The 27,621-nt window shown below is 45.4% G+C and overlaps 1 protein-coding gene across 1 annotated transcript in view; it reads left to right on the top strand.

The window, feature by feature from the left end:
* The window catches only part of LPGAT1 (lysophosphatidylglycerol acyltransferase 1), a 784,790-nt gene that overhangs the window by 361,294 nt on the left and 395,875 nt on the right, over positions 1–27,621 (top strand). Inside the window, exon 3 of the mRNA XM_069608524.1 lies at positions 9,664–9,782. Within this exon, the coding sequence (XP_069464625.1) occupies positions 9,664–9,782 (119 nt within the window). The remainder of the gene's footprint in view (positions 1–9,663; positions 9,783–27,621) is intronic.

Raw genomic sequence — 27,621 nt, 5'->3', positions numbered from 1 at the left:
TCCATCAAATATCTTGGACTTCATATTGCTAAAGATATTCACACTACAATCTCCCTTAATACTAATCTAATGATCCAGAAAGTTACTAAAATGGTTTCAGGTTGGTCTCCTCTTTTTTCTTATCATGGTGGGGACGCTTAGACTCTATAAAAATGATGATTAGCCCCACCATCTTTTATTTTCTGTCCATGACACCATTCGCCATCCCAACTAAATTTTTCAAAAAACGTGATTCTACACTTTTAAAATTCTTATGGAACCAAATAAAACCCAGAATTCCCATTAATAAACTCACACTTTCTAAACTCTCAGGAGGAGTCAAATTCCTCAACTTTTTGACCTACTATAAAGTTTTAATGCTAAAACAATTGACAACATTCTACCACTATGAAAATGTCCTCTATGATGCCGCTAGCTGGATCAACATGGAATACAATATTATTGCTCCACTTTCCCTCGCTCACTTTCTCTTAAAATCCACATGACCCAGCATCACTTCTTCTGCTTTCTTCACTTTTTAAAATCCATATGGTATAAGCTCCCACCTAATTCTTATTTCCAATATCAAATTAATCCAACACCTATTCCGCAAAAATATCGAAATTCCTTTTGTATAACTATGCCATCAATTCAATGTCCTAGAAACTGATATTTACTTTCACTGATCATTTATCAACACACGAACCAAATCCTTGCCCAATCTAACCCAAAAATCTCCTTCGCCCCCTCTGGCTCCCTTTCTATCGAGACCCTCCACTAAGGCTGCCAAACTATATTCCCTTTTAAATGATATTTACACCATCAATGCACCAAAATCTATTATCACCTCCAATTGGAAAGACTGTACCAAACTTTCATGTACCGCTTGGTGGAATTACATTTGTTCTATTCATCGCAAAGAAAAGTGCCATGCTGCTTCTACTTCGTTTGCATAGATCTGATAAGAAATGTAACATTTTTATTCAATATCACAGACTGTACAACTTGCAGGTTGCAATAGTATTCCATAGCTTTCTCATGATAATCTTTGCTTTTGTCTCCTGGCCTGTTCATACACCCAGTTTGTGCATCTCTTACTAGTTCAAACAATTCTGCATGTATTACTCTATTGATATTCGAACACTCTAATTTTATGTTAAATATTTGACAAATCTTTAAATTGTATGTCATTTTCATATTGTATTCTCAACAATGAATGAATATACTCAATACAAATTATTAAACAAAAAAAGGGAGACTGTGCAATCACAGGCCTGTCTGAAACTGTGTTGCATACGACGAAGGGTGATGAATGATCATACTATCAACTGATGGTGAGGGGTTCAGAATGGATATTAGATCATAGAATATTTTGCACAACCAAAGTCAGTAACAGATTTATTTACAATTTTTAATGGGTCTTTATTATGGGAGATCGACCGCTTGTGTTGAACGACTCTGGGTAATAGCCCAAACGTCTGGGGAGGGTGGGGCTCAATAAGTACTGACAATGTGTGATCAGCAATCCAGGTTTCTGTGATACAGATCAAATCCAACTCTAAAGATCATGAATGTGGCTGTTTACTCCTGAGAAGGGATTTAAAACCAAAGCAACAATGAGGAGTTTTCCTCTAGTGTCCTCAAAAATAAATGGCTCTATTGCTGTTTTGGAAGTCGTCGCTGCCAAGTTTTTTTACACAGTTCATAAACTTCTGGTGTTGGGAAGCCTCGGACGATTCCAAGGAGGACCTAATTGGCTGCCACCCAACTAAGGTAAAGGGCAAAGATGACCATTAGAAACTTGCTCATGAAGAACTATGTTGCCAGGGCTACCAGATTACAACTTGGTTCGTTTTTAGTCAGAGCCTTTAAAACAGCAGTCTGATTAGTAATGGCTGTAACTGGCTCCAAGTATAATTTATTAAAACTTGACTCTTGTCTGTAAAACGGTTTCCATGACAGAGTTGAAAATACACTGCCTTAGAAAAAAAACTAAGGCTTCCACACCTGGGCTGCAGCTGGCAGCGGTTGACGACTCTTGAATTGGGCATAATGCCACAGTAATGTGCCCCAGGTACTTAAAGGCAATAACAGGCTTCTTGTCCACCCGGCTAGGTGTGTGCCAAAGAGAGCTAGCTGACTAGTAACCTCAGCCACTCCTGGGAAATGTAGGCCCGTCGCAGCCATGAGCATCAATAAAAACTACTTATAAAACAAATATTCCCGTCTTCAAATGACAATTCCGACAAGCAAGACTGTGCCTCTGATGACAAATTAGCAACATTATTGCAGCAGAATTGGGCCAGGTTATTAATTTAAGCTAAAATGGACAAATGCAATTAGTAAAATGCAATTAATAAAGCACTAACTATGCAGCAGGGGTATGTGTCATTACATGTCTGTGTCAAACTCTGGGTAGTCTGGGCGCCGACGTGTTCCAAATGTGTCATGCGCTCACTGACTACGTCCTCAAATCTCTGCTGCTCCTTCAGGAAAATCTGGCGAGCATTATTATTTAATTTTTAGAAAGCGCTAAATCGCCTTACAAGTCAAAGCTCATGCCAAAAAAAACCAAGAAAAGAATCATACGAGCAAACAGGATCAGAACCTAGGAGTAGAACGGAGGTTAATCCGAGTCTTGACACCTTTTTTGAATTCAGTGGAAGGGTTTGTTTGCCTGGGTTCAGGGGGGGAGTTTGTTCCAGAAAGATGGAGCCTGAATATCCAACATAGAACCTCCAAATGTCTGCATTTTGAATATGGGTTGTGCCATTTTAGAGGAATCGTAGGAGTATAAGCAGCGACCGGGCAAGAGGGTAATAAGGCGATTTGCCAGATATTGCGGCGGCTCACCATTACAACATTTGAACGTAATGGACCATGCCTTGTGTGTGATCCGATGTTTGATCAGAAGCCAGTGTAGATCTCTTCTGGCTTTCGTAAAAACATGCTCCCTCCTGGAAAGGCCACAGACGACTGCTCTAACTGCCCCATTTTAAACGACGTGCAACGGCTATAGTTTGGCCTTAGGTGTACCTAATAACGGGCTATTGCAGTAGTCCAGACGCAAATTAATTAGGGCTGTAGCAAGTAGAGAACTGTTTTCATGCAAAATGCATGTGTGAATGTGATGCGATGGTTTTGTGACCTAACCACAAGGTGCTCGAACATGTGCAACATGAGCTTCATAGAAAGTTCGGCATCGAGAATAATGCCTAAAGTCTTCACTTTCTCTTGCGTTTCTCTGTCCAAGGAAGGAGTCCACTGGGATGCCTTATTGGAGCAATGTGCCTGTGCACGCAACCTAGAAATTAGCAAGGAATGATCCACCAGGTCAAATGCAGCAGATAGGCCAAGCAGCATAAGAAGTGCTGACTTGCCTTTATCTACAATGCTGGCGTTGTTAGATTTAAGATCCAGCAATGCAGTCTCTGTTCCATGCCTGGATCTAAAACCTGACTGTCTTGGGTTGAGTAAGTTGTTACTTTCCATGAATTCCCAGAGTTGTGTGTGCAACACAGTCAAGCATTTTAAGCAAAAAAGGAACATTACTAATTGGCCGATAGCGTTTTGCGATGTTGGGGTCAAGGTCATTTATTCTTCCAAGAGTGGGGTAATCCACGCTTCTTTGAGGACCATAAGGACCATGGCTTCAGCAAAAGAAAGATTGAATAGTTTAGTCACCCAAGTGTGTCCATGCAGGCCTTAAAAATGCTGGCGGGACAGCTGTCCCCGAGACACGAGGTGGACTTCATACCTGCAACAATCTGCGCTTCTGTACATGAACTAAACTCAAATACAGGTCGTGCCTGTATGTTGTTGGCATTGGATGCTAAGAGGTTGGTACGGGCAGGTAGCCTAATAGCCTTACTACAGCAGTGATTTTGCTCGGCAGCTATTGCATGTTGATGACCTACAATTTATTTTTTAAACTCATCATGTATCATTTGACACCAAACAGAGTCCTTATGGCAGGTCGTATTCGTATAGTGTCTACCCTCAAACTCTTTCAAAATTAGGAATTAGCAGATGAAATTCTATCATTAAAATCCTATGATTTGGCATCCATAATGGCCTGTTTTAAACTATTTACCGATTGTTTGTAGAAAACCAGCGACAAGGACGAAGGGTTCTTCCGCCAGTCTCTCTCAGCTTTCCGTGTTCCACGCCGGAGGTTGACTATGGTATCGCTGAACCAGGCACTCTTACTAGAGTTGGCTTTAACTAAGGGTGTCCATGATGTTAATTGTACAGAATGTGACCAGCAAGGTCATTTGGGTTTGTGATGGTCTTGGCTGGAATAAGCTTGGCTCGGTATTGTGAACATAGCAGTTGTGGACTCACCTTTTTCAGATTCCCTGCTGTTAAATATTTTTGTGGTCTACAGTTCACATACAAGAGAGGAACTGGCAGTGAGTGCAGTTAACGAAAAAATGATCGGACCATGGACATAAAGTAACAGCAGTATCAAATGCTGTCTTGTGGTGAGTCAAAACCCAATCAAAGGTGTGCCCGTCTTTGTGTGTAGGCAACGAAAGCTTCTGCATAAAGCCAATAGCCTTCAATGTATTGAGAAGAGACATTGGGCCTCATTACGACCCTGGCGGTAAGCGCCCGTCATTACCGCCATGGCGTAATGAGCGTTTACGCCGTGGGACGATGGCGTAAAGAGCGCCACATCACGACCCATCGCGCACGAGCATTACGCCATGGCGGTAATGCAAATAACGCCATGGCGGAAAAGGCCCCTACCGGCATCGCTAAGCGAGCAAGGTGCCCTTCCGCCAGCGTAAGTAGCGGCCACCGTAATTTGCGGCCACCGTAATTAGCGGCGGCCGTAAAAGGCCAAACCGGAAATAGCGTCATCGCGCCGGAACGGGAAGCAGCCCGTCGGCCATCTTTAAAAACACAATCCATCGCCATCCTACCAAACAACACCAGACCCAACCCTGACACCTGTCCCAACAAAACACCCACCCATCCAAGTTCCCGAAAATGCCAAATGCGTGAAAAAGGCATGTGACCGCCTGCGCCAGGAGCGATTCAGCCGGGAGGAACTCTGCATGCTAGCGGAGACCCTGCAGGACAACGCAGGTGTTGTATTCTCCCCTGAAATGACCCGGACAGCAATCGGGAAGAAGAAGGCCATCTGGGCCCTGGTGGCTGAGCGCGTCAGCGCGGTGGGGACCGTACCCCGCACCCCACAGCAGTGCCGGAAGCGCTGGGATGACCTGCGCATACGGGTCAGAGCCGTCATCTCGGCAAACCGCAACCTTGCCCAGGGAACCGGTGGAGGGTCAGAATCCCCCCTGAAACTCCAACCGTGGGAGGGGATCTGTGCTGCCACCATCGGCATGGAATCCATCGAAGGCGTTGGAGGGATGGAAAGGGGAGCCCCGACATCAGGCGATGAAGGTAGGTGCCTCATACAAGACATGCCATAGTCACAGCAGTCCAATCATGTGTAGCACAAGGTTGCCCTAGAGTGTAAATGCAACACAAATCAATACTGCCCATAGCCACATGCGAGCACCACCCTGCATACACTGCTGGCACCCGCATACCTGCATCCACATACCACACCAAAAGGAGACAACCTGCATGGCACTGCCTGAAATCTGCCTCATCCACTGGCCAAAATAATGTCAACCATTGTCATTCAAAAGTCCGTATACCCATCAATAACGCCCTCCCACCTTTGCTCCACCACAGGCACAGAATCACACCCAGAGGACCAGGACACCCCTGCGCCGAAGAGGGCGAAGTCCACCAACAACCTCCCTGCACCCTCAACCTCAGCTGCAGTGAGGCAGACCCCACGACAAGCAGGTCCCACTGCAGGCATACCGGAGGTCCCACCGGCAAGCACCCCTGTTGGCAGCAGGCCAGCAGCAGCTGCTCCACCTCCACCGACATTGCCTGCCACAGAAGGCAGGGGGTCAGCGGCCAGCAGCAACATCGGGGAGACAGCTGCAACAGCTGCATGTTCTGACTCGGACATGGAGCAGGAGGTCAGAAGCCCCACTGACCAACTACATTCCCCCTGTTTCTCAGACGCCAGCCCCCATGAGGGCGACACACAGGGGCACACTGAGGCAGAGGAGTGGCCTTCCACCCCATGCCCTGTCCACACTCCACAGGAGGGGACCAGCCCCTCCATCACTCCACCTGCACTGGCCATGGGCCAGCACGGCCAGCCGTCCCTCGAGGACATCACTCAACGGCAGCATCAACTGTCCGCAATGCTGGATGAGCATGCCGCGGAATGTGTGGGGGCTAGGTTTAGCATTGAACAGGCCACGGAGACACTAAGGGCGGAAGTGGCGCAGAGCACTGCCACCCTGAGGGATGCCATGCAGGCCATGTCCAGGGACATCTGTGCAGAACTTGCGGCCTTGCGTCGTGCGGTCATTGGCCTCACCCACACACGACAGGACGTGCATGCACAGGAGCAGCCAGGGACATCCTCCACTGCCAGTTCTGCGCAGAGCAGCCCCGTGCGCCGTTCCGGACGCAACCTGCGCTCCACAGCCAGGGGTGCCCCGGGTGCCGGGAGAGGGGGCTTGTGACGGCCTGTGGACACTGTCACAGGCATCTGTTGACAGCTACATGGGGTGTGTTGGGGTGTGCAGGGGGGAGGTGGGTGGGGGTGTGTTGGGGTGTGCAGGGGGGAGGTGGGAGGTGGGAGGGGGTGTGTTGGGGTGTGCAGGTGGGAGGTGGGAGGGGGTGTGTTGGGGTGTGCAGGGGGGAGGTGGGAGGTGGGAGGGGGTGTGTTGGGGTGTGCAGGGGGGAGGTGGGAGGGGGTGTGACACGACAGTTCATAGTTCCAATACACTTTTTTCTTTCAAAAAAAGGAAATGTGTGGACATTTTCATTGCGTATGTGTGCTTTATTGGTGTACAGTCCACAGTGTGCATGTCCCAGAGACACACAGTGCCCCAAGTGCAGTCTCCATGCGATGAACACCAGCCGTGTGTGCTAGAAGCAGTGGTTGATGATACTTTGGCGCATGGCACGCCCCTCCTGTGCATCGCCTCCTCCATGTGGTGGCGCCCCATCTGCACCCTCCTCATCCTCATCCTCATCGTCAGGTGGTTGCAGTTCTGCGTCAGGGGGCAGGGGCACATTCCGTCTGACGCACATATTGTGCAGCATGACACATGCCATGACGATCTTTGCCACCTTCTCATGGCCATACAGGAGTGCCCCACCAGACCTGCTGAGGCTTCGGAACCGTGCCTTCAGGAGGCCGAATGTCTGCTCTATGACCACACGAGTACGTGTATGTGCACGGTTGAAGTCCTCCTCGTGCTGGTTCTGCGGGTTCCGGACTGGCGTGAGGAGCCACCTCTTCAGGGGGTAGGCTGCATCACCTGTATGTAGGCGAGAATGTATGTGTCAGTCATGTTGTCTGATCAGGAACATGATGTTCCACCATGGCTGGCATGGAACTGTTACCTTGGCTCACTTCTACATGCACTAATTGATTCACACTATGCAACCAGTATATGCTCATTGCTGCCATGGCCTGTTTTGCATGCCATCACCCTATGTATGCAGAGGGGTTTTGTGCATTGTGAGTGGCCTTCCTCTGTATCCGTTCTCTGTGTTACAGCCAGGTGGAGTATGCATCATCCCCCCCCCCCCTTCTGCCAGGTGGAGTATGCATCACCCCCCCCCCTTTCTGCCAGGTGGAGTATGCATCATCCCCCCCCCCCTTTCTGCCAGGTGGAGTATGCATCATCCCCCCCCCCCTTTCTGCCAGGTGGAGTATGCATCATCCCCCCCCCTTTCTGCCAGGTGGAGTATGCATCATCCCCCCCCCCCCCCCTTTCTGCCAGGTGGAGTATGCACTGGTACGTCATTCCCATGCCCACTTCCATGACATAGCACTCACCGAGTAGCCAGGATCTTGGGCCTGCATGTCGCTCCATGTAGCGTGGTATTGTGGAGTTCCTCAGGACCATGGAATCATGGGTTGATCCGGGGAATCGGGCACAACAATGTGTGATGATCTTGTTGGAGTCACAGACCATTTGCACGTTGATAGAGTGGAACTGTTTCCGGTTGCGGTACGGTACCTCCATGGCACGTGGAACCACCAATTCCACATGGGTGCAGTCGATGGCACCAATGCAACCGGGTATGCTGGCTAGTGCATGGAAACCCACTTTGGTGTTTGCAATCTCCTGGGCAGTCCGTGGTAATGAGATGTGGTCGTCTGTGTGCTTGAGGAGGGCATCGAGCACTTGGATGAGTGTTCGTGAGAATAATGGTTGTGAAATGCCATGCAGGTGCCCCACTGTGTGCTGGTAGGTGCCTGTGGCCAGGAAGTGGAGTACAGCCACTACCTTCAGTAGGGGGGGGATGGCGGTTGGACTTTCTATCATGCTGACGATGTCGTCGTGTGTCATGTCTACGATGGCGGTGATGGTGTCCCGGTCCAAACGGTACAGGGTGTGGATCTGCTCAGCAGTGAGGTTGTTTGGATTGGCTCTGATGCGTGGGATTGGGGGCTGCCTGCGTGGTGGCACTGGCTGTGCTGGTGGGGCTTGCTGGGCCTGCCTTGCCCTCCTTCTCCTCCTGCGTCTCCTCTGTGCTGCCTGTTGTTGTTGTTGTTGTTGTTGTTGCTGTTGTAGTAGCACATGCATTGCTATCAGGTCCTCCAGCCCCAACATTGCTAGTCGTATTGGCATCATTGTGGAGTGTGACTGGGTGTGGGTAGGGGTGGGGTGTGCTCTTTTTGTACTCCCCTGAGTCTGTATTGCCTTCACCTGTGCTGTTTCTGTGCACCTGTGGCAGCTGCATTCACTTGAATTGGCCCTTTACGGTTGGTTCGCGATGGCGTTATTTGCACCATGGCGGTAAGGTACTTAGCGGCCTCGGTGATGGCGTTAGGTGCATGTCCGCTTGGGTCGGCATTTGCGTGCCTTTCCGCCATGGCGCTAAGTACGGTGTGGGCGGTCGCGTGCGCGCACCCTTAGCGCAGTTAGCGGCAGCGTTAACTACGATGCCGCTATTGGCATCGTAGTTTACGGTCAGGAGTCATGATCGGACCTGGCGGAAAACGATGGCGGTAAGCATTTACCGCCATCGTTTTTCACTTAGCGCCAGGGTCGTAATGAGGCCCATTGACTCCCACCAACTGCCCTCTTGGAATCCTGGCTCCTCCTGTCCTTCCTATAAATGGGTCCACTGTCACTCACTACCTCTCCATACCCATCTTCCTACACCTTCCCTCAATTCCCAAAGGCTGCTTTCACCAGCGATTTACCTCTGACAGCTGCTGGAGACTCAAAAGAAGCTTCCCCTTAAGTGCTGTTAAACCTTTTGAAGAATTTGCCCGAAGTTTGTCTGAAATTCAACCTGATCGAATCGCTGGATATTCTGGTGATTTTGGGGGTCATACAGAAAAATGTGTTCAGGCCTAGGCACACTTTAATAGATAACTATTCTGTCGGAATGCGGTTTTTGTTTGTATTCACTGTTTATTTAAAATTGATAAGAATGTTTGTTTCTGGTCGACTGTAGGAAATGCCAGCCCTAATATGATTACTCCCATTTCCACTAATTATGCAGGTTTTTTAATGGTTTCAAAAGCCACTTTTTTTCTTGATGTTTTCAGTGACATAAACTTATTTAAACTCATCTTTCAATGCTATAATTTTTTTCATTTTGTTGCAGTTGTTGAATGGGGAGATGATATTCAAGCAATTTCAGAAGAGGAAGCTGTAATGCTGGTTAACCATCAATCAACTGGCGATGTCTGCACACTAATGATGTGCCTTCAGGACAAAGGCAAGGTAGGCAAACGCTGGGAATGGGTACTATTATCTGCTCTGCCACACCAACGTTTGTAATTATGCTTTGTCAATGATTGCTTCCACTTCTACCCTCAACCCTTGCGTGCCCCTCCCCGCCTCTGCACTTCCCTGCTCCCCATCCTCCAATGATTGAACTTTGCATCTAAATATTCTTTCAGTTTTTTATCGTAGTAGCAAATTGTTGAGCAATTGTAGGTCGGGGAAGTTTGAGGTGTATTGAACAATTACAAGTTTGCAAATGTAAAGTAACAGGAATGAAGCACCTATGACATGATCTAAGTTAAGTTTTTAAGTTTAAGTGGTCTTCATCAGGGTGATGGGCGGCAACCACCATGGTCCCCCTCACTCCCCACGCTTATTGTGTGTTTTTGTGGCTTGCCTTATTGCATCAAAAGATTCCTTTTCTAGTTCTCGAGATGTACGAAATTAGGGGCATATTAAATGATTCTCAGTATGAATTGGGAGTCTGATTCCATCTTCTATGCAATACAGGTCAGAGGCTCTTCTGGTCAAAGTGCCCTAATTTTTACACTGTTTTCATGCCCTAGTCCATGGCTTATCCTTGTGAGCTATGATAGTCATCTGAGCCATATGTCACAGTTTTCCGATAAATACTTGGGCCCATTACATATGTGGGCATCTGTTGTTGCCTAATTTTTCAATGTAAGCAACAGCTCCAGAGGAGTCCTCTGCGACGGTACAGGGCATATTTAGTTTTGCTCACGATTTCCCTTTGTTGAACTCCTCCTTGTTGCTGTGTTTAAGGTTGTCGGACCTATGCTGTTAAGCTCATCAATTTATTGAGATTGAATGGTTTGTTTGTGCTCCAGAAGGTGGGGCATCCTTGTGAGTTGCTTTAGGATTCAGCCCAAAGACTGCAAAAGGCACGTCTTTTTCGCTAGTGTGGCAACAATGTGGCCAGGGCACTATCCTGAATGAAATAGTTTACCTCGAATTACTTGGAAGAGGTAGTTATGTATTTATTTACAAATTAAAACTACTACATTGCTTCAAACAGTGCTACACTCCGGAATGGGGGTAATGGGGAGCGCTTAAGAGAACCGTGAACTAAAAAGGGTTCTGTCAATAACTGTGACTTGCAGAAAATGTAAACCTGCAGTTAAGTAATTGCAGAGGTAGAGTTACCGGTAAGTGACTTCTAGTCCAAAATGAATACACACATGGCATTGTACTTTAACTTGATTGGCAACCCTGTGGAGTGCTTATCTTGGTCAAACTATCTGGGTGAACTGACCATTTACCTCTCAGATATTCTGATACACACAGTTTTACCCTACAGCAAGCCGATTCCTAGGGTCCCAGAGATCACCTTAATCCCATGTTGGAATGCTTCTCCAAATGGTGAAGATAAGTAACAATAAACCCTCCTAACCATCGCGCGAAGTGGCCCGTCCTCCTCGTCCGTTTGGCTTGCTTGTGTAGACAACGCTGGGAAAAGCAATAGTTGTATCCAAAGTACCTTATATGCCAAGGGACAAGTGGATTTGTGACGGGACTGGTAGACTTCTTTTTTAGAAGGGGCAGTGCTTGCCTGCTCAAGACCTATTTTTATTTTTGAGTTGAGATAGTTTGTCCTTGTAATGAGATATGAAGAGTAGACCTTTTATGCATAACGCTGTTTCTAGGAAAGAGACACACGTTTGAACGCCTGCTTAGCAATGCTGATAAGCACTTGACACCAGATTTCTATGCTACCAAGCACAATGTAATGGTGCTCTGTATCAACTTCCGCAAATTCACGTTTCCGCATCACAAGCTCAACCATTCAGCCATCGAAGTGCAGTATTGCTCCATGATGGGGCTAGCTGATGTCCCCCCCACGTCCCTTTTGAGGGTCCCTTTAGCAGGTACAGGGTGGTGCTTTCAGATTCCATGCATATAGACTAGGTCTGCAATAAACCTGCAGAGATCTATATACCGACTATTGTTCAACTACGTACCTGCCCTTTTCGCATTTTGATTTAGTGAGGATTTGATGCACTGCTTGGCGTGTTAGCTCTGGCATATACGTCGTTCTTTCCAGTACAAGCGAAATGCCCGGTTAGCATTAAGCTGAAGAAAAAAAACAATAGTAAAGAATAGTTATGAAAGGGAAACAAACATCCAGCGTTTTAAAGAATCTATAAGTTTTGGGGATGGTTTTTTACTACTTGGCCATCCCGTTTTGCCCCAGCCATACAGTCCGACAGGCTTCCTTCTATTTTATTAAGGGAATTCATGAACAGGGATTTTGGCAATCGCCTTCCAATATTTATCTGAATCGAGGCGCTAAGTACATCGCCCATTGGCAATGTCGGTTTGATAATTGGTAGTGGGCATTGTTTGGATTATTGATAGTGAGCATTGTATACATTTGCGTTCCTTCCCTAAATCTGCAGAACACTCCTTGTTCAGACTGTATCCAGTGGAATGATTTCTGGCCTGGCTTCGATTTCCATTTTTAAAGTGCACCTTACACCATTACTGACGCAGGGCTGAGATGCAAATTAGGGAAGTGGGCAGACTGAGCAAAGGAAGGGGAATGGCAGCCTCTGTTGAGGAAGTCTAGCTTATGAAAGTAAAGTCGAAAAACGATGCGAGTGGGCTAGCTAACAGAATGGAACATCAATTCTCGGACAAAATAAACATTTTAGGGGCTTTCCCTGAAAGAGAGCCTAGGTACAGTATTCCAAAGGGCAGTAGATGCAGCACTGGAGCCGGGCAATTGAAGATTTAGGAAGACCCAAGAACAGGGCAATGTAGTAATCTAGTCTGCTAGCGATCACTCTGGTAACACTTGTCACTTTAGCTGGAAAAGAGTTCTCTATAAGGAACGGTGAAGGCCGGCGAAAGCTTGATTGAAGCACCCACAATATGGGTATGGGAGGTAGTGTGGTGGCTATCCTTAACACCTTGATTGGTTATGACTGTGACTGTGGGGTTCAGAGTGGTGCCCCATGTAGGGGGTCAGAAGGCTAAACACCATAAATCAGGCTTTGAAAAAGGAGCATGGATTTCGGTATTCACCATTCAGCCTGTTGAGGCACATCAATGAGTCATTGGCAGTAGGGCAGGTTGATGTGGTAAGTTGCTTGCTTGTTCTGCTGTAGGAGTATTATTGGTGCACATAAATATAAACTAATGAATGCCAAAGCATTCCACCATTTAAGTCGGAGGAGTATGAACAAGTTGAAGAACAGGGGTGTGAGAAACCAGAAGGTGTCTCACCCAATAGTCCCTGGGGGATCTGCCATCCAGGTGGCCAGGACACGGCCATTGCTTTTGGATCCGGTTCCTGGGGGTGGACCAGTGGGGGAGGATCACCTGGGTGAGCGGTCTTCGGTGAGTGGGACACTGGATGGTGAGACGCTGTATCCCCTTCCCTGTAACACCTTTACCCCATCCTACCAGGTAGGATATTTAGGAACTGTACCCCACCACCACCGATCGGGTCCCAAAATACAATGGTCCGGCGAGATCAGACAATTACACATACCTGACTTCCATTAAGCTTCTCCACACGGATAAAATGCGGAGCACGAGAGCACTCTGAGCGAGGCAAAGTACACGAGGAAACGGCAGTTTTGAGACGGCAGCTGAACGAGAGAGGAAAACAGCAAAACGGAAGGGGATTGCAAGGAGGGAAGTTCCCTAGGCCATTTCGACAAGGAACCGTTACTTTCCCGAAACCTCAAATAGAAAGTGTAAGACAAGTAAAACAGGCTGAAAAATCCTGAATTGTATGTGTGAGATATGCGGGGCCCTCCCGCGTCAATCAGGGTGGAAGAATCACCAGCTGCAGTGGTACCATCTTTGGCTCCAAGAACAAAGCAGCATCGGTGAAATCCACACAGCCGGTGAGTTCGGGAGACTGATACCAGACCGGTCTGTGTTGAAGCCAAGGTTGTAAGCAGCAACATTGTATGGAAAGCGCTCGAATGAACACTATTAAGACGCGTGTAATAAGAGACACAAGTAAAGTTGAACTGCTGATGAGTGAGTGAACTTTAACGCAAGGTATAATACCTTTTGACAGAGTGGTCCGGCATCGCGTCGGTGCTCAATCGAAGGTCTATGTAAGGTATACAGCTGAGAAGTGGCAAAAGTGAAAGTGAGACCAAGGTTATATCGAGAAGAGAAAGAATAATTGTAAATTGCAGTGGTCCTGTGACGGGTCAAGCAAAAGCGCAGGCACAGTCGAAAGTTTGCGATTTTGATTAAGTAGAGAAGGTTTGAGAAATTAGTTTTGGTATGAGCCCGGCAGAGGGAGACCCAGAGTGAACAGTAAATCATCCGAGAAGTTGCCTATGTGAAATCCTAAGAAGATAGGGACATTATTGTATGTTGTGTTGCATCAGACCCTATGAAATAAGAGACTTTGAATGGCAAAGAGACTTTGGCACAGAAGGCCGTGATGTTGAAGTTTTGAACTGCATCCTCGTGCTAAAGAAGCCAAAGAGTGTGCTAAGCTTGAGTGTGCCTCCTTGTCCTATGCCGAAAATGTGGGGAAGGGAAGCCAATGGCTTGAATATCCTGATCTATCATTTCTTGAACACTTATTTCATTTGCATAGCATTGTTTCCCACACTTTGTATTTAGAAGTAAGGATTGGCAATAGGTTTATTAGTATAGGCCGTGTCATTTTGACAAGACACTACTAGGACTGCTTTATTATTTTATGGTCATAGCTTGCTCCCATCTTTAGATTTGGGATTAGATGGGCATTTTTCAAAACCAATTGAAGTTCAATAAACATCCTTGAACTGTGATCACTTATGTCTTGTCTTTCTGTTTGATTGCATACCTTCCTTACACAGGATACCAAACGGACCCATGTGGGACCCCACAAGAAAGTGGAACATATTTGGAGAAAGAGGATGTCGCCAACATAGAGCAAACTTAGAAATGAATGAAACTAGCCTAGTGCCATACCTGCTACCCTCCGTTGGCAGAGTTTGGATTCAGGCAACTAACTGTTGACTGAGTCAAAAGCAGCCAGTAAATTAAGTAATATTGGTGCATCCACTCTGCTGGCGTCTTCTGCCTGCCTGCCTAAGATTGTCAAGGTCAGTAACCAAAATGCTTTTGATATCCATGGCAGGACAGAAACTTGTCTGGTTAATGCAGAATACTCTGGTGTCCTTCACCAGTCTGCAACTGATCAGCCGCTACACATTTAAAAAATTTTAACGAGTATGGGAGTTCACAAAGGGCTGAAGCTGCTCAGTGCTGCAGGATTGTTTTATTTTTGGTAGACTTAAACCGTGTAACCACAATTCCCTTTTAATAAGGGTTGGGGCAGTAGATGGAGCATTGCAATCTGATTTGAACACATTAGCCGATTCAGCATCCAGCAAGTGGCTGGAAAAATGTTTAGTGCGATTATTTATTTCCTGAATTTCTACATCTGTCATGGGGCAGTAGTAGAATACTCTTGAGATGTAATTTGGAACGCTAGTTGAGAGCTTGATCAGGAACGTTTGTGGAAAAGTGAGTTCTCAAAGGAGGCAATGTCCTTTTTAGAATACTATTTCTATCAAAGAATTAGCCAAAAGTTATCTTAAGGCAGAACAAGGAAAATTTCTGTGGTGACACAACCCTGTACAATAAGTGATTTTTATTTTATTTTTTTTTTTCAGAATCACTTCTGTCTGAAATGGAATGAAAAGTAGTGTTTTAGAGGGACCAATGTAAAAGTTATTCTGAAAACGAAGACTATGAATGAGTGGGTCTGAGAGGGAGGGAGGGAGCGAGGTAATTGTAAAGGTTCAATTAAGTAATTCCAGGAGTAGGAGGCAGCATCTTATTCGCTGTCACTTTTTCCCTCCAGGCGCATTGGTGAAGCAGCCTGGTGTGGTGTGTGTTCTGTGGCAGATGTGTAGAGAGCACACAACTGTCTCTTCCTGGTATGCAGCCAGTCCACTTTGTCTGCTTTCTCAAAGAGCATCCAGAGACCGGTCAGTTGCCACAGAACATGTCCATGTGGCCTGGTACTGTTGTAGTATAATAAAGATCTGGCATTACAGCAGTCAGCATTTCAAAACTCCCCTTGTCGCAGCCTTGTCCATGCTGCCACTTGCTGGATTATGCTTTTGGCTAGACGTTTCACGAATACACAGGATTGGATTTTGGAAAAGTTTGTTTGTAGCATTGATAATTATCCAGAAAAGCTATTCTCTATTGGTTTATATATATTTGGAATTTGAGCTTTAACCCAGTGTGGCAGTTTTGGTGTTGGTGGCTTAGGAGCTGAGGAAGCATTGTAATACGAGGGGTGGAAAAATGAACATCTTGTCTGTAAAGGGGTTGTTAAATGGCCTCGTGATGGCAGTGCTTGGTGCTGGAAGAGGCTGAAGCTGCGGATGGGGCCCAGGGGCTTAGGTTGGATGTGATCACTGGAGGCAAAATTCTGCTGGACAAGCCACCGGCAGCAGTCTAGGTGAGACCTGCTAGAACATCAGTCATGCCAAGCTTGACAAACTGCTCCTTAAGCTCATGCTGAGATGCCATTGGAAGTATTGTGCCAAAGGAATAATACAACAAATCTGAGTTGTGGTAAGAACAATGCAACAAACATGGGCTCCCTTTGTATACCCTCCTGACAGGACTGATTAGTAATGGGCTGGGGAGGAGGGGCAGCTGTATTGGAATATGGTTTCTGTGGTGTTCCTGGCTGTTGCTACAACGACCCCATTTTTATTTTATAATTTTTTTTGTTCAGCACCCGTGTGCTGCAAACCATATTCTTTTAGGTAAACTCTTGCACCGTTCAGTGCTCCTCTTTGTTTTAGAAGTTCCAACTCCCACTCTAACTTTATGCTGTACTGGGAATTGGCTGATGGTCAATTTCCTGAGGGTCATTTACCAGAACCTTAACCCCAATGCTAAATCTTTCTAAACCTGTATCGTGCCAGTGAGCTATTGCAGACTCTAAGCCATAACTGAAATCCAAATGTATTACATCTCCTAGTCTTTTAGATTTTAACGAATTAAATTACACTGAATGCCTTAATAACGAAAATGTTATGGCGAAAAACATAATATTTTAAATGTATTTATTTTATTTTGGGGGGGGGTTCCCCCCCTACCCTGTTTCCATATGCTTTTAAACCCACCCAAACTCCTCCCCACCCGGTTTAACCCCTTGCCCCACCCCATATCATTTTAAAGAAAAAATGATATTTTTTCATTATAACATTTCCGTTATTACTGCATTCTCTCTAATTTAATTTGTTAAAATCACTGCATACTGACCAAGAGGAGGAGAATATTGAAAAGGCACATTGATTGTGCTGATCATGGTCTTTCAATACAAAAAAGATGCAATTGAGTTCATGGCGGTTCAGGGCATTTGTCTTGGATCACGTAGATTAACTTGCTCAACCTGCAGGTCTGGCAGTATTGTAACGAATTATTTCAAACACTGGGGATGTTTTCATGAAGGGTGGTGTTAGGTTTTACCTTATCTGGTTGTTTCTGATGTGTGGTCTGAGTTTAGAGTGTTGACTGTGTAGAATGTTATGATGTAAGCCTGCTGTGATTCCAGAGAGTCAGTTGGGAACTGAAGCTGTAGCACGGGACCGGTGGATGCTTCTCATCTATGAACCTGTCTTATGTATACTATACCTACTCCTATTGTACTTAACTGTAACCTACGAACCCAGTAAAGCTGCCTACATCATCTGAGGCTCCTGAGTAATATGTACAGCCCTAAACCTTAAATGTAACAGATGGCCCATAAAGCCGCCCCCAGAACTGTGATAGTTTTTATAACAAGATGGGACAAAATCGGGAAGCATATTGTGCAGTCTTGTTCAATCAGGGTTCACCGGTGCATAAGGGGTCCAAAGGGAGATCCAGACAGTCATGAAGTGTATGGTTGTTCTTAACTGCTGAACGAGTGGGAAGTTGGGGGTGGGGTGGAATATTGGAGTGCGATTTGAACTTTCAGTAGGGATGAAGGAGGGTAAAGATGTTCTATAGTAGTACTTTGGAAAGAATATTTGTTGATTCTGTAATCGGAGGGAAAGGGATATAGAAAGCTGTCCTTGTTGTCACACGAGGTCTGGACAGGAGGGGGAGGAAAGGAGTTTTGTTTTTTACTCTCCACGCAAAAGGTGAAAGCTCTCGGATCAGGCTGAAAATAATATTGGGCAGAATTCTAAGCCAGGGGCATGGTCTGGGCACAGACTTGCTTTCATTCATATAGCCAGTACTGACAATGCATGACTGACATTATTACGCCTCCAGGAGAAATATGGAGAGCAAAGACTAAGCAGCTGCAAGGGTGGACTACATGGAAAAACACAAATTGACAAAGTAAAGTTAAAGAATACAAAATGGCAATGGCAAATAATCCTGATAATCTGAAATAGGCTACTTCCTAGGCACATTGAGAGCAGATGAAATATGCTAACACCGGGCCGTTTAGCGGTCCAAGTGGAGGATAGGCACTCTCGCCAAACAAGAAACCCAGTGGATGGCAAATGGGTTAAGGGCACAGAACACACAGCGTACCTGGAAGCTTGTGAGCGAGAGTGACGCGTTGACTGGTGCCCCACCCAGTTGAGCGGGAGTGAAGGACATCTTGCAGCAGTTGCTGTGATATGGTTTGCTTCATTTTACGTCCTTATTTCAATTGCTGCATGCTTTTCTAGACTACTTTCCAGATTCTTCGCCCAATGCCCCCAACCCCCTGCTAGTAGGTAATGTGAAAGTTCAGCCATAATTGGTCAAGTTGTCTTTTGTGGCAGGTTACAGTACCCGTTTTGACTGTGTTAAATTGGTGGCCAGAATTCTAGTGCAGGGTGAGCTTTACCAGATTTCTGCCATGCCTGACTGGCCTACCACTTCCAGGAGACTGCTGCGCATTGCCCTCATCTGGCAATGCTAGTTCTCCAATGCAGGCCGCATCCCTAGCGCCTCCCTGTGCCCTGGGAAGAGCCCTGCTTACTCGCAGTTTCATTTAGAAAAGCGGCATTCCTCGCTAACTCCCCAACATCAGCAGCCAGCTAGACCCTCAGCACTGTAGTCTATCAGATCTTGGGCCCGCTGCTTCAGCTAACATATTCCAAAGTGTCCGCCAATCCTATAGTACTGCCGAAGTGCACCCATTTGCATTTGCCTCTACCGCTTTCCCACCAACTCACCCCCTCCTTCTTTTCTTAGAGCCACGCACATGGAGAGCCACGCACAGTAAGGCCAACAAGCATGGCAGAAGGTGCCATCTAGGAACACCTTGCGTTACAAAGCATTTAACTATTTAATATACCTCATCTCCACTGAATAACTGTTTTGAGATGCTGCTTGGTAAATAGGGTTGCTCAGGTGATGGCCTTCCTGTGGTGGGGTTTTTGTTATTTTTTTTTATTTTTATTGAAAAGACACTACAGTTCAAAACAAAACGGGCAAACATTTGTTTCATATTTCCTTACATATACGCCAACCTCATTCATTTAGCCTTCATTTAGTCTATCAATTACATTGCCAAGTCAGTCAAATCAACCCCACTCTACGTGACGTTAATAACGTATGTTTCCTAGGGGTCCGTTTTTAAAAGCATGTCCATATAGTTGACTGTCGCACAAATTAGTTTGATACTATTCCCAGAGATGATCGTGGACCACCATGCAACCATGTCACCGTCCAAAGTGGCAAAGTTCCCAAGATGGAGAGAGCGTTGATTGCGAGTTTGTTCGCAATAAATTATTAGGTGTTCCGAAGATTCAATGGATGTGTGACAAAAACAGCAAAGATTGTTTGTTATTGTTTTGTTGTGTCTTTGCCAAAGAATTTCTTTTGTTTTCAATGTGTTCGTTCGCAGCCTAAGAAATTGTTCTCGATGACGGGAGGGGCAATGTAGCAGATACCGAGCCTGCAAGTTTAGTTTTTTTTGGTCACAGCCCAAAGAGTTTACTGAGTGCAGCATGCCTCGTTTTTCTTGATTTGTTAGCCATGCCCAGGCATCAAATTTCTTTTTGGCACATTGTGGCTATTTTAAAAAGTCTTGCTTATTGATGTCAGCAGCAGTCAGAAATGCCAATAGTTGATGAGTCCAAAGATCTAGTATGTTTGGGCTTGTTAAATCAAAGTCATTAGAAAAAAATTGATAAGCCGGAGTTGGAGATTCAAGAGATGTCTTTCGCAGTACAGAGATGGATTTCCACACGATGCTATGGAGCGATTTCAATGACAATTTGTGTCTTAATATAGTCATAGATATGGATTGAGGCATTTTTAAGACATGACGCCAGAATCTCCCCTCCAACATGTGCCAGATTTGTTCTTTAATATTCCATTCTGCCTCTGCACCAAACGTAATGACAGGAACAACTTTTTGGAGATAAAATGTCAGAACGGGTGCCATGGAAAATTTGCCATAGTTTTTATTGATCTTGGCTCATTGAAGGGCAAGCTTCGTCATTTTAGCTTTTAGTTCCATGACCCAGTGATGTTCACATATGTAATTATTGAATTGTATCCCTAAATACCTTATTGAGGGCACAGAAGACAGTTTCTCAGCGACTGACCACCTGATGTATTTATCCTTCTTGTTATTCACGCTGCCGATTGTTACTATTTTGGTTTTAGACGTATTTATCTCAGTTTTATTAATGACCAAATCCTCGTGTAAGCTTGAGAGCAGCCGCTGAAGTCCAATTTATGTTTGAGCCATCGGAACCAAATCGTCTGCATATACGATGCAGTTTACCAGGACATGGTTGATGTTAGGTGAAAAACACTTGGCCTGAACCAGATGTAAAGGCAAATCAGCCAAGAACAGTTTAAACAGCTCAGAGACAAGTGGGCACCCTTGTTTGACGCCTTTTGCCGTTGGTATGAGGTCTGATAATTCACCGCAATTGAGTTTTACACGAATCGAAGTGTTAGCATGAAGGGCCATGATGGGTTCGAGGGTATCAGCAGGGCATTTCCATTTTGATAGTTTTGCCCACAGCAATCCTCGATTTAGACTGTCAAAGGCCTGCTTCATGTCAATAAATGCAAGATGAAGTTTGCTGTTTGCTTTCAGTGCTTCGAGTTTCAAGATGCTAAGAATCAACAAATTGACCTCAACACCAACGCCTTTCGTAAACCTAGTCTGACGTATGTCCGGAAGGACATACAAGGACACTTGGGCCCAATGAGCAAGCCTCTGTCGCAAGTTTGAGCCAAAGATCCTGCCAATAGTGTCAAGAAGGGCAATTAGGCGATAGTTGGCAGGATCATCCCAATTGCCCTTCTTGTGGATAGGAATAACAATTGCCGTGGACCATGACTCAGGAAGCTGTTTTAAAACAGCAATATGAGCGAACAGCTTCCAATAAAGGGAGCCCATTCTCTCAAGTGTTTTTTAAGCATCACGTTCGTGATTAAGTCTGGCCCAGCGGCACGTGAGTTTTTTATGCCATAATGGCTCGTTCGATGTCATCAAGCGACATTTCCACAGCCCAAGGAGTGTCGACCACATTGATCTCGAACACAGGCTCAGTGGTAGGTTTCGTAAATACCATAGAGAAATCTGTTTCCCAGTCAGCACCAGAAATTGTGTTTACAGGAACAGAGGAGAATTTGCTATAGCCCATAACAATTCATTTCATCATCAATTCGGTACGATCTTGATCAATAATGATGGCATGAGATTTTGCCCAACTAGGATAACATGTCCTTCTGAGTTTTACTGCTTTACTGAATTTGGAGAGGACCATCTCTGGGAGATTCTCACCATTGTTAATAACCCTGAATGTGGTCGACCTTTGACTTTTTTTTCTGCAGGATTGATGAAAGATGTAAAGCCATCACGTAGCCATTTTTCCTGGAGGCAGATTACAAATACGTTGTCCAGAGAGGCCTCAAAGTCATTGAATAAATGTTTGAAGCCATGTGTATTCCAGGATAAGATGGTATATTGGCAGTCCTGTGCCTCCAATCATGGCTATTGTCGAGCCCATCGCTTATTGGAATTTGCTTTTTCAACTGATGAGATGCGTTGTATTCTATGTTCTTTACTTGAGTTCTGAGAGCTGCTCAAAGTTTTCCGCAGAAGCGCTGCCTCGACCTGCACTAATTGCTTCTTTTTCGCCTCGGCAGAAAGATTTGGAGAACATAGTCTCTCACGATCCGGTTCAACCAGAATCTCAAAGCCAAAAGAGTCTACGTTTCTGTGAGGGTTTTAGATTGTCTTTACAAAAGAGGGACGTTAAACCACCCTTGGCAGCCTGAATCGAAGTTGTGGGTTTTGCGCTGCTATCACGGTTGAACAAACTGGGACTGGGAGGAGAAGATAGATTCCTAATGAATTTCTTGGCTTTTACACGGCCAGACTTCACTCCCTTCTTTGTTGATTTTCTTGCAAAGTCCTTGCATGTGGTTGCCTTTACAGGTTCCACCGATTTCGCAGTCACTATGGCACTGACTGGCTTTGCAGCACCTGTGAAGATTCCAAAAGATGAAAAATGCTTATCGGACGTGACAGTTGGTACTTGTTTTAAAGCTTGAATATATGAGCAGCCGACAACCCTAACCGGTCCAACATTGTTATTTTCTATTAAGGCTGGACAGAATTGATTGATTTCGGCAATGCATTGGAAGTCAAGCCAAGACTGGCAGGAGTAGAATCGTGGTTGGTCACACTCACATTAGGGGGCCTCGCTGGAACATGCACATTTGTATTTGAGATGGACTCAGGGGCACACCATGGTGAGGTAAATGCACCTGGATCCACATATCCAGTAGTCTTGCTTGCAATTGTATTGGACAAAGGCCTGGAGTTGTGACGCATCCGTTTTACAGCGTCAAGCAGCCCCTCTGCTAGACTGTCATTTTGACAATGAGGGCGGCCAGCTAGATCGCACAACCGTTGCTGCCATTGTACGGAGATCAGCTTCGGATTGAATTTTTTGGTTAAGAAAGATGTTGAATTTGTCAATTTGATCAATTTTTGTAGTCGAGTGTATCAACAGTGCTCCCTGGTAACGGATCACTTCATTTAGCTTTTCAGAGTTTCACAAAAGGTATCATGACTAATGAGGAAGTAGCCAGGACATTATTGTGAATTTGTGTGGATGCCACGGCCGATTGACTGGACCTTGAAGTCGTATTAGATTGTCTGTATCCACCACAGAGCGATTGTGAACATCCTCATTTGAAGGTTGGGTCTCACCCACGTGCCCTTGAGTATGAGGAATCCCTGGTATTTTCAAACCACTTTTACGGGCACTCATCATTGGCGTACTTGTGTTGGCTAAGCAAAGACGACCATGCAGGTCTTGTTGGCGTGAACAAAGGCGCTTTTATTAGCAGATGCCTGGAGACGATTTAGATCGACGGTCATGCTCCGTGGGGCCCTATCTGCTGGCTGATCCAAGTTTTTCCATGCAGGGAATTTGACCTGCGACATTTGACTGATGGAATTTTCAGCTGGATTTATCATAGAAACATCAGGTTGCATCATTGGTCTGTAAGGAAGAAGTGTCAATTTAGAGGATGGGGATGGAACTCTCCCTGATGCACTCAAGGACAAGACACCACCAATTTGTTGCACAGGGAACAGATTTGAGGTGATGGCGTCCTCTATGGCCAGTGAAGAAGTTTTTCTCGAGGGTGGGCGACGTTTGGGGCCTCCAAAGCGTGTCCGTCGGCAATATATGCGACATTGTAGGTGGCGTCGCCCTCTGACCAAGGCCTCCATTAGGCTGAATGTGCGGCAGGCCTGTCAGTTGTTGTTGCCCTCGCCGAAACACTCTAGAGACACAGCTAAGGATAGTCCCTCACGGACTGATTGCTCCGGAACTCTGGGAAATCCGGAACTACTTTACACACCGTGAAGAAATCAAAGTATCCAATGCACATGGTTTTATGTGATTGAAGAAACGTGCTATGCTTGCACGCCTCATTGAAAACAAGTAGCCTGAAGACAGTCTGGAAGGAGCCCATAAACCAGATCAATCCACGTTGGTGCCCTCTTCCAATACCGAAACACTAATATGTGTAGACACCAAATGTAGAGCGGACAAATGCATGGGCATTTATCTAGTTTTAGCCTTTCACCTGTGTTACTAAAGCCACAAAAAATTATCAACTACAAATATTGGATGGATATTTTGATTTGATGTATTGGAACACCAGTTGTACATGTTTTTTTCTGGATACAATATATTGCACGTTCTTTGTGTCCTTTTTTTATATAAATGATATTTTATGTGTATTTTAATGAAAATATGTTGACCTCTTTACTGACCAGTTGTACTACTGTGTAATTAATGTTATGCTGTATTTTGGCTGGCTCCTGCGACCCTAGTATGTAAAAGCAAGGCTTGTGGAATCTTTTTTTCTGATCGAATGGCTTTTGTCCTCATCCACATAGCCCCCTCTAAAAAAAAAAGGACTTCTATGCTCACTTATATTGTTTTCTTTCATCTTAAACGATGCAACTCTGAGGTAGCGCAGAAGAGCTATTATGCAGGTTAGTCAAATGTTAATTTCTTTGAGCGTCGGTGGTTACCCCTGGTTATAAATATATGCAGGCCTTATCCTGTAGCAACTGAGCTATCCCTTAGGTGACCTAGACATACAGGCTCAGGAGACTTTGGTCCATTTCTCTGAGGTTGCGTTTTCTCAGTCTTTGTTAGTCTCCCCCACTCAGTAAAAATAACGATTTCCTTAAAGAAAGAACATTGTGCTACAAATTAAACTTCAACTCACCCAGCTCCACTTTTTCACAAGACCTCAACTGTAGCAGTTATGCAAGTTAATGTTTTATGTGCAAGATGTTGGCCTTGTTTCGTTATTAAAATAGTTTATTTGGCATTTGTATAGCACCTACTGCCATTGGTATGGCCTCGAAGCGCTGTGAGGATGAACGCCCTTTGGACGACCGTAGTCTATGTTGAAAAGTAATGAAAGGAGTTGTAAAATGTGTGTGCATTTATTGCCAAATCAAAGGTAGGTAGAGAATGGCTAGGTCCCTAACAGCAGCCCATGTTGCAAAGGAGCGAGGAACGTGTGCTATCGAAGTGTAAAGCTATGTGAACAGCTTGACTGAATTTTGCGTGGGTCTCTGCTGTATTCTATGAGCCGTAGTGATGTATGTTAAGGTCGTAGTAAAAAAAAAAAAGCCTACATCTTAAAGTTGTGAGGCTATGTGAACAGCTGGACCTAACTGTTTCGTACTGCTTTGCTTTATTCTGTGGGTAAAATGAGCATAGCGAAATCTCAGAGGTGAGGCCAAATGTAAGTGGCAGAGAAGCGTAGTCGCGAAACTCAATGGAGCGAACCTAAGCTGGGAGCACTCGGGAGGCAAAACCAATTGAGGCAAAACATAAATGGTGGCGAGATTCAAAGCACGAAACCCATATTTGGAACACTTGTAAGCAAAATGCGAGTGTTGCAAAATACAAGCGCAATATTCTGTGTACCTCTCACCTTCCTTGATTTGGGTGGATTGTTAAGATTTTGTTAGACCAACAAATCTATGAAGCCACCCGAGGCCCTTCTACAATAAACAAGGAAGCAACGATACAATATGATGAACTCCACCTAAAAAGAACTCAATCCTAACAATCCACCAAAATCGAGGCAGGCAAGAGGTACACTACCAACATGCCCCAACAATAGCTAGCCAAGTTCCAATTCGACATGAATCAGATAGAATTATCATGAATGATATGTTACCAATGCTTGTGAATGTGTAAAATAAGTATTATGCACATGTTGTACTTGCCTAGATTGGGTTCAAGCAGAAAGTAGCAGACCCATTGGGTAAAAGACATTTTTGTAAAGATTATTAACTTAAAATTCTGGCCTTGACAAAGCCAATTCATTGGTGAAACATTAATACACGTGCACCAAAGGTTGTTGGTTATGCACAGCAATTGCATGTAACTTATATAGAATGTTACAGAAGTCGCACAATTTAAAGTCTGCTTCCTTAGGAGATGATGCAATATTCAGAGTCTAATACAAAATAAAACCAGACAAAGATAACATACAATTTAAGGTGTAACCAATTTTACTAAGGCAACATAGGATTACGAGCACACATTTGTGGGGAGAATAACTTTCTTGTCCAATAAGTAAATTCGACTGGTAAGGTGTTAGTCCTATCCCCACCTGTTGCAGACAGTAAAGTCCAGACACTAACACACTTAGAAACCTACTACCATAGGGTCGGAGCAACTGCACCTGGCAACACTACGGAAACAAAAAGCAAGTGTAGTAAAATAAAACTGTGTCGAGATTCAGTGTAACAAACCCAAATTGAGAGCAGTCTGGGAAGCAAAATGTAAGTGTTGCAAAATACAATAGTACCATGATTCCAGGTAACAAACACAAAAAGTGTAGCGAAATACAACCATGGCATGATTCACAGTGGCAAACCTACATTAGGAGCAGTCTTGGAGGCAAAATGAAAGTGTAGCAAGGTACAAACAGTGGTGGGATTCACAGTGGAAAACTTACATTAGGAACATTCTGGGAGGCAAACGTGCAAGTGCAGCAAAATATAGCATTGGCAAGATTCAACAGTAAGGCATCCCTTACCTGGATCAAGCTGTTGGTCAGAGCATCGCGTCTACCAAGGCATGAGCACCAGACGAACAGACCTAGGGGGATGGATGGTGCCCTTAGCCTGTGCCATTCTCCAGATGTTGGGCAAGGCTGCCCTGGAAGGGCCAGAGAGGAGTGCTGTTCCATGTCTTGTGCACCCCACCCCCCCAGCAGCACCAATCTGGGCCTATGGTGGGCAAGTGGGGGAAGGGTAAGGAAGTGGGTGGTAAGGTGCAGAACTGAAGGGATATAGATCTCTGGAGGTCAGAAGGTGGGAGGGAGGTCTAAAAGCCTAAGGCCTTCACTCACCAGAGGCAGGAGGCCTCTCTCCAGCCAAGTCGAAAGCCTAAGAGCTTCCTCTTGCTTTGTTGTGGCCTTAGTTTGGTCCTGCTGTTCCGGGGCTTGTGACCCCCAGCAACACCAATTATTATAGCCATAATGAAGGAAGAAAGGTAGGTAGGGAGGGAGTGGCTAGGTCCCTGACAGCAGCTCCTAATTATCGGGTGCAGGGGCGGGTGTTGTGGTAAATTGTCAAAGAGTCAGAGGGTTCCTAAGAGTCAGGCTATGTGAATGGCTGGACCGAATTTTGCATGCTACTCAGCTGTATTCTATGGGAAGTGCCATTCGGGCTGAGGGTAATGCATGTTTAGGGTGGGTGTACTCAAACGTGTATCGTAGATGTTTGTGGCTGTGAGGGCCTTGTCCCTGGTGGGGCACTGCTGTATTCCCTGGGATGCAGTGCATGAGGGTCTGGATCCTATGACTGTCAAATTTCTTGCACTGTTACAATGCCTCAGCCTATGTTCGGATAAAAACACCTTTCTGGTAACTCGTGGCATACTTGCCATAGCACATCATTTATACTTTGGTGTGTAACCTTCCTCACTGCTTCCAGTCTGTCCAATAGCCATGCTTGAGCGCCTATGCATTCCGAGGTCGCTAATCTGTGTCCTGCATCTAGAACAGGTCTAGGTGTACTTCCCTCGGCTTCAATTCCTAGTCCTGTATTTGTACTAGATCACTTTCCCATAGCCCCCACTCGGTCCTGGGTATCCATGCCATGGACATGCACCTTTGTCATGGCCTCTAAACTCGTACTCAAAACACATGCTCTGGCATATGCTTGATCGTCATGATGTTTAAAAAGTGATGTTGATTAAGTATTTACCCTTTGTATACAGCTGCTAATCGGCTTCTTGCATCCATACTGACTACTTTCTTAATGGGTGCAGTCATTGAAAAATGTCGCGTGCCTATGCTAGAAGGCACGTAA

This window comes from Ambystoma mexicanum, chromosome 4q (genome assembly GCF_040938575.1).
Source record: "Ambystoma mexicanum isolate Mex_15411 chromosome 4q, UKY_AmexF1_1, whole genome shotgun sequence".
Taxonomy (NCBI): Eukaryota; Metazoa; Chordata; class Amphibia; order Caudata; family Ambystomatidae; genus Ambystoma; species Ambystoma mexicanum.
This window is presented reverse-complemented; position numbering and strand designations above follow the sequence as displayed.